The sequence below is a fragment of the Pristis pectinata genome, chromosome 30, assembly GCF_009764475.1.
Source record: "Pristis pectinata isolate sPriPec2 chromosome 30, sPriPec2.1.pri, whole genome shotgun sequence".
Classification (NCBI taxonomy): domain Eukaryota; kingdom Metazoa; phylum Chordata; class Chondrichthyes; order Rhinopristiformes; family Pristidae; genus Pristis; species Pristis pectinata.
This window is the reverse complement of record NC_067434.1, coordinates 16,709,729-16,717,662: the sequence shown is the minus strand read 5'-3', so window position 1 is coordinate 16,717,662 and position 7,934 is coordinate 16,709,729. Positions and strand designations below refer to the sequence as shown.

Sequence of the window (7,934 nt, the reverse complement as noted above, 5' to 3'; positions counted from 1 at the left end):
GAATTAAATTTAGAATCCAGGGTACTTTGACTCTTGAACTACAGGTAAGAGTCATTGGCTTACTCTGGCCAAACAGGGTGTATGAGTGGATGGGAGGCTGCTGCAAGAGGGAAGGGTTGTGAAATGTCCACGGCAGGGGAGGATGTAACTTGCTTGATGAGGCATGGAACAGCACTCGTGCTTCTGCCAGTTGCACCAAGGGAAGTTTAATACTTGCATCGATGGGGGTCTCTTCTGTCAGATTTAAAAGGCAGTGATGCCTCTGTGTCAGGAGGGTGTAGTGCTGTACTGTGACAGCAGCTGTCTTTTGGATGAGATGTTAAAACTGAGACCCCTGTCTGATCTCTCGTGGACTCGAGTGATCGTGTGACACAATTTTGAAACTGAGCAGGAAAGTTCAAGGCAAAATATGCTCATAAACCAGAACCAATTAAAAAGGAACAAACTATCTGTTCATCCCGTTTATCAGAACTTGCTGTGCCCAGACTGACTGCTGCATTACCTACAGTGCAACTGTGACACTCTTAAAAGTATTCAATTGGCTATGAAGTATTTTAGGCCACTCTATGAAAGGTGGCGTGTGTGTGTGTGTGGATATTGCTGAATTGTATGTAATTTGTACAGCTAACCCTTGTACATCAGGACTTGGGTTTAATCTACTCAAACATTGGAGTTTCATTCCAAGAATCTATAATGTAAATATTTTAAAAATTTTCTTCTCATTCCTTAACACCTTAACAGTGGTCTGAATGCCTTGTACCAAGCACTTAGGTTGTTATTCCTGGAATACAAGATGCTCCAAGCACAAAAGCAAGGTCATTAAAATATTATCATTTCTTTCTCTAGAGCAAGGAGGACTAATGAGTGCAGCTTCCGCTAGAAGTACATCTGATATTCATGCTTCATGAAGGAGATTGCTAAAGAAAGTGGAAGTAAGATGGCTTGTGTGTCAAATTTGCAATGTACTTGTAGGACCTTGGGCTCAGTGGCAAGACCAGCACTTACTGGCACTCAAAAAAAGTGCCTAAAAGCCACCTAATTGAATGTTTGCTGTGTTTCAAGTTAGTCCAGTAGTATTTTGACCTCTATTCTTGCATTGCCCCCAACCCCCCCCCCCCCCCCAATCTCCTCCTGCAGCCACTTGGAAACATTATCTGCAGAGATGGGTCACCGTTCGGCCCTACCTCACTCAACCCCTTCCTCTGTCACTAAAATCTGATCCTGGTTTAGGTACTTTTTCCTTAAAGTAATCTATTGCCAAGACCAAAGTCATTGGTTTTGTTTCTCCCACATACTTAAAACTATTGCCACAGTTTCTATCCATCCTCTTGGCCACTGCCTTAGATTGAACACACTGCAACCTGAATCCATATGCCTGTCATCACAAAAGAACTATAGAATTGTAGGCTTACCTCCTCCCTCGTTTCTGTGCTAGCACCTAGGAACAAATCCAAGCTAACTCCACCACACTCTCTCTACAACCTTTAATAGATCCATTGAAGAATCACATGATCCCAATTGGGGCATGATATGACAACTGTAATTGGCTATAACATTTTACTTGAATCCATTTTCACAAAATACAATGTAATTACACACTGGATTTTTTTTTGTTTATCAATTCTTGCTGAGGTGTTCTTAATTTTGCTGTCAGAACCAAAGCTTTCAGAAATTTGTCTACAGCATCGCTGGCAATAATATGTTGGAGAGGTGCTTAAAAAGATGCTTTATCTCTGCTATTTGCATTTGGAGGGCTAGACAGGCTGGTACGTGAACTCAAGGATATTACAACCTAAAGTAATTGCCATGATTTTTGAGTGCGTTTGACCCCAATCCCCTGAAATTGTGCCCCAGCCAGGGATGGGGGTGACAGGAGAGTGGAAAGAGTGGCAGAGTAAGTCTCTTTAGCCTCCTCCCCACTGATCTAATTGCTAAATGTGCGGATGCAAAAGTGTTTCTTGCCAGGATTTTCTTGTTCTTTCAGTTTTTGAACCAACTGGTACAACCCTAATCACTACCTCAGTATAGTAACACCACTTTGCACTACAATGGACTTTGTTTTTTGTTCTAATTGTAAATATTATATTTCATTTGTTTTTCTTGTGAATGCTGCTTATCTGATGCTATGTGCCTTTGGTGCTGTTGCAAGTAAGTTTTTCATTGCACCTGTGCATACATGTACTCGTGCCTATGACAATATACTTGACTTTGAGGTAATATTATTTATTTAGCCTTTTATTGTATTGAAATTCTTGAAAGTGCTTCACCCAATGACTAAGTTTTTGTAGTGCAACAACTATCGTTCTGCTGATATGCTTGGCAGCAGTCTGCGACAGCAATGAATGGTAATGTGTTTGGTGATATTTGTTGGATAGAAACAGGATTAGTTGGTAGTTGTCTATGAAAACTGTTGTGGGATCTTTACCATCCATCCAAAACTTGGTTTACCATTAGATGGTAAAGGCTGTATAAACAGGCAGAGATCAGTGGCTGTGTCATTTGACCCGATAGTGCACAACAATTTAACACATCTGAAAGCCTACATATTTACAAATCATTTTTCTTAAAAAAAAGTATCATTTTATAAAATGTTTGCTAACCTGGAAATTACACAGTAGGAAACTAGAGACCCAAGTTTTTCTGTTCATATGAATTTTCTGCTATGTTTTAATAAATTGTTTTGTAGCCTACAATAATTTCAGGATACTTCTGAAGTATAAAGATCTTTAAGATCACTACCTTTCTAGACTTTCCTCCCTTAAGATTCCTTAAATTCTACCTTGTTGATCAAGCCATTTGTGTACCTGACCTAGTATCTCCTACAGTTCAATGTCTTTTGGGGTCCTGAAACTTCTTTGAAGCATCTCGAGGTGCTTTATGACAAATTATTGTTTTAGTATTTTTATGGACAACCTTGCCTTCATGGAACAGAGCTGTGGGCCAATGGAATTTTTTTATCACTGATTAACAACTCTGAAAGCACTACCTGAATATACACATAGTCAGGAAAAGGTGGTCATTGCTTTGAAATGTCGATTGAGATCTCTTTGATGAAATTACCAGGTTGATTAAATCTTCTTGACATAGCCCACCTCAATTCTCAGAAAGCCATCAATAAGGTACCTCACGTTGGTTATTCTATAGGTAATATCTTGTATGTAGGAGTTTATACTTTACATTGGCTGGAGTCACATGGGTGTACAATTGTAACCCGTAGTTGGGATTAGTTGAAGGCAATATTGACCCCCTGGGGTTGGCCTTAGACTCATCACTGTTGTTTATTAGTAATGGTATTGAGCCAAGATGAGTTGCATTATTGATTCTTGCATTTATGTGTTATGATAGTGAAGGTTTCAGAAAAGTGCAAAGTGATGCATTTTGGGAAGTTAAACCAGGGCAGGACATGCATAGTGACAGGGCCCAGGGGAGTGTTATAGAACAGAGACCTAGGGGAGAGACCTAAAAGTGGCGACACAGCGGACAAGGTAGTGAAGAAGGCATGTGGCATGCATGCCTACATCAGAAAGGGCTTTGAGTACAAGTTTCAGGACGTTGTGTTACAGCTCTACAAGACGGTGAGACTGCACTTGGAATACTGTGTGCAATTACGGTCACCATTCTATAGGAAGGATGTGATTAAGTTAGAGAGGGTGCAGAAAAGATTTAAAAGGATGTTGCTGGGACTGGAGGGCTTGAACTATGAGGAGACACTGGATAGACTGGGACTGTTTTCCCTGGAGCGAAGGAAGCTGAGGGGTGACCTCATGGAAAGGTCTATAAAATCATCAGGGGCACAGGGTGTATGCCACAGTCTTTTTCCCAAGTTTGGGGAGTCTAAAATTAGAGGGCATAGAATTAAGGTGAGAGGGGAAAGATATAAAGGGGAATTGAGGGGCAAGTTTTTCCACACAGAGGGTGGTGGGTACATGGAACGAGCTGCCAGAGGAAGTGGAAAAGGTGGGTACAATTACAGTGTTTTAAAGACATTTGGACAGGTTCATGGATAGGGAAGGTTTGGAGGGCTATGGGCCAAATGCAACTAGCTCAGGAAGACACCTTAGAGGGCATGGAAGAGTCGGGCCAAAGGGCCTGTTCCATGCTGTGTATGACTCTAATTACGGTCTTCAAAAGATTTAAAGCTTGAGGGGAAAAGGTAAAGCAGTGGCACTTAATTGCAATTTGATGTGTGCAGTCATTGACAGGAGGTGATTCTGAAAGCAGCTAGAAGAGTAAAGGATTTAAGTGTTACCATTCACAGATCACTCTGGCTTTGTGATCACTGTAGAGTGGATGCAAGCAAAGCAAATAGCATATTGGGGTGTAATTTTGGACTTGCTGTTTATTTTGGTTTGAGGATGGTAACGAACTAGGGTTCGTACCTTTTCCTACAGCTACATAGTTGTAGACATTAGAGGGTTCATCTTTTCCCAGAGAATGTTGAGCTTCTGGCAGTTGTTGCTGCCTGCAGTAGTGGTGATCCTGTTTGAGCGCTCTCCTAGTTCTTGACTGCAGCAGAGAATTTTCTGGGTAGTTTTTTCTCTAAATGGCCTGTTCCTCTCACCCCCAAGGGTTTTATGTGGGTGTGGAGCATGAGGTAGGAAGTGTTTGGTCCTGACATCATGGTTATGGATCAGTCTTTCCTGGCGCATATATTTTCTTCTTATCTAATGCATACCTAGTCTGAGAATGGGGCATCTTCCATTTAACATACTTGCTGGTTTAAATAAATTAAAAAGTAAAATAAATGGTGAGGATGAAGAATGAGATTTCCTTAATAAACTGAATTTTAGCTTTCTAGATTGTACATACCAAATTAGGATGTATTTTTCTAATCATTGAAAACTAACTTTTATAGATTTGTTTGCTGTGTCTGTGTCCTTGACTACATCTTAGAATGTCCATTGTGTAGCCAAAGTTTAGGAGCACATAAGGAGAATTTATTAGGTGATGATATGAGTGATTAAGTCTTAAACTGTGACAGAAGTGTGGAACCCTCTTGCACAACTAGCAGTAGATACTTATTTAATAATTTACTGCTGAGACTTCTGTTCACCAAGGGTATGAAGGGATATGGAGTAGAAATGCACATTAACCAGTGTGGATGGTGGAACAGGCTTGAGGGACTCACTGATAGTTGTGTAGCCTTACTTTGAAAAGGGCTTTCTATTTATTGCAGTTTAAAAGAACTTAAGAAAAATAGTGGTAATGAAAAGATAGCCCAGTGGATTTAAGCTGTGACTTGGGCATTATCTAATAGGACAGGATTGTTGAGTTTTCCTGATTACATTGTCTTGCTGTTTCATGAGTAACAAATGGTTTTGATTCAATCTCAGATGTGGGTGTCACTGGCAAGGTGAGTGTTTTTTGTTTGTTCCTCTGAGAAAGTTGGAGTTTGACACAACTCTAGCCACTTTGAAGATGAGTCAACTGCATTGGTGCACAACTGGAATCACCTTGAAATTGGGTCAGGTAAGGGCACTGGCCTTCTACGACAAAACAGTTTCTCAATCACTTTTATTTTATTTCCAAATGTTTTCATATGATGAATGTCAGGACAGCTTGCTTAGAAGTCCCTGATCCTGTCAGATTTACACTGGCAAGCCAGAGTTCTAATGGACACCCCCCCCCCCCCCCCCCGCACCCCCCACCCACATTCCCCAAAACACAAACTCTGCCTCACTACTTTCTGAGAAATTCAATGATTTCTCTATCAAACTTGGGTTTTGCTCCTTGTGTCTTTATTGACCAAGTTGAGCCATTGAAATTAAAACTACAACTGTGGGGGTGGGAGAACAAGTTTTCACACATCAGGTACACGCACATACATCACTTTGAGTTCAAGCTGATGGTATCGGTTTACACGTGGCAGGTTCCACCAGATTTAATCATCTCGATGATTCCATACATCCTCTGGCTTTAGTTCGCACCGGGGCAAAATCTTTCTGGTGGTGGAGATTAAAGGCTCTTTTTGAACAGCTTCCCCCAACAGCAATACTCCAGCCAGTGAATACTGCCCATAGGCTTTAGCCAACGATCACTTGTATTAAAAGACAAGGTAGGTCCTGCTGTCAAAGTTCTGTGATCTCCAGTGGGATGTCCCTGACCCTTTCTTTCATCTTGTGCAACGGAGTGGACTTTGCAGACTCAGTCCTGGCGTTCCTGTCCATGTAGCTCCCACTCTCTGTGTTCAGGGTCTCCAGGGATCTAACCAAGACCTTCTGGTCATCCTCCGGCAAACTGTTGAGGTCAGAAGCCAGCAGGGTGCCAGTGCTGCCGTGTACCATGTGGATTCCATCAGGTCCCTTCAGCTCCACTGGGTGCCGATGCTTGAACCGCAGGGTTCCACGGCTGGGGGGCTTTTCGTCATCGTCTTCCATGTCGCTGGGAATGAGCTGAAAGAGGGTAGGGGTAAAGGAAAACAATGGCATTAATGTGGATACTAAAGTACTAGCACTGAGGGAGGAATCAACCAATCCCACACCCCACCGCAAGTTCCACACAACTGCATCACACGGGCATGTTTCTGACTAACACCAAGCTAGAAATCCATGCATTTCTGGTACACTGCCTGACATTGGTATGGGCTGGTGTTAGGAAGAATAAGGAGGCTTCATACTTTTGGAGTCATGAAGACTAAAAGGGGAACAAAGAACTAAGTAGCAACACAAAAAAACCTTAAAAATACAGAGCAAGGTTGGGGGCTCATTTATAAAAGCAAGGAAGTTATGGTAAGTTTGTACTGAATTTGGTGCCAGTAAAATGTTCTATTTTTTTTGTTAATATAAAAACCAGAAGTTGTAACAATCAGGCTGGGGCTCCTTCCTTTGAGGAAAGCCTAAACTGGTTGTTGAAAAGTTTGAAGGAATTTAGTTTCTATTTGTGGGATAATTCAAAACAAAGGGTCATGAATAATCAGTAACAAATCCAATAACTAAGTTATAGTAGATCCCAAATTTAATTACTTCAAAATAAACACTGGGGCTTCTAATCTGAGGAATTAAGATTTTAGTACAGATATTGCCATCTGTTAATTTGTTCATTTAACAAAACAATAAGAGTAGTGATACCCTGTTATCCTGATTCGTTACAGTGTTCATGGTTCTTGGTGCAGTTGCAGGTACCCTGTACTTCTGCTGCATGTTGGAAACCTGGAGTGAGTCACCCCATGGTTCGGGAGAGAGGCTGCCTTGGGGGCTGGAGCGAGCGGTGAAGGGGCTCAGATTCGCATGGTGAGTGCAGGCCATTGCTGGGCAGTGGCTGTTGTTTATGTTGCTAGACTGCCAGGCTGTTACTGTCTCTGTCATCACCTCTAGGTTATGGTGAAAGCTGCTGTTCCTGCCCCTCTGTTAGCAGTTTCTATCCCATCCACGAGGTGATGAGAGAGATGGTAGGATTCAGGTGGTCTGTCAACACATAGAGCAAGGGATGCCAGTCCCCAGCACTGGCTCAGACTCACTATACTGGACAGAGTGCAGCCCTGAACCCCACATTTATCACAGAGAACACCAGGTTCCTGCTACAACAGCGCTGACAGTAACTCGTATCTCTATATGGTTCCTTTCAGCACGGTCATCCCTGGGACCACGTCTTTGCACTAAGTGAGGTACCAGTTCATTATTTATGTTCTTGAGTTGCCTCAAAAAAGGGATTGACTTCTCCAGGAGAGAGTTCCTTGCCTCCACTCCATCTGTTGTAAAGTCAAACCTCACTGGAGCCAGTTTGGTTGGGTTAATGAACCTTGTGGTGTGGCATCAGACCCTACCCAATTTACAAAAGCTGATGTGTGACATAACTATTTTTTGAAAATTCTGGTAACTTTTTTCCCTGTTATGGGGCATTCTTTAATATAAATTAATGCAAGGTTTTTTTTTAACTCACCTATTAACAATGACTAATTGACTGTCTTGTTGTAAATGTATGCTGCCGAACTGGCT

The 7,934-nt window shown here is 41.9% G+C and overlaps 1 protein-coding gene across 1 annotated transcript in view; it reads right to left on the bottom strand.

Annotated features, from left to right (window-relative positions):
* Positions 1–1,449: 1,449 nt before the first annotated feature.
* cdh23 (cadherin-related 23) overlaps positions 1,450–7,934 on the bottom strand; it is a 710,459-nt gene continuing 703,974 nt past the window's right edge. Inside the window, 1 exon segment of the mRNA XM_052041602.1 lies at positions 1,450–6,392. Within this exon segment, the coding sequence (XP_051897562.1) occupies positions 6,069–6,392 (324 nt within the window). The 3' untranslated portion in view covers positions 1,450–6,068.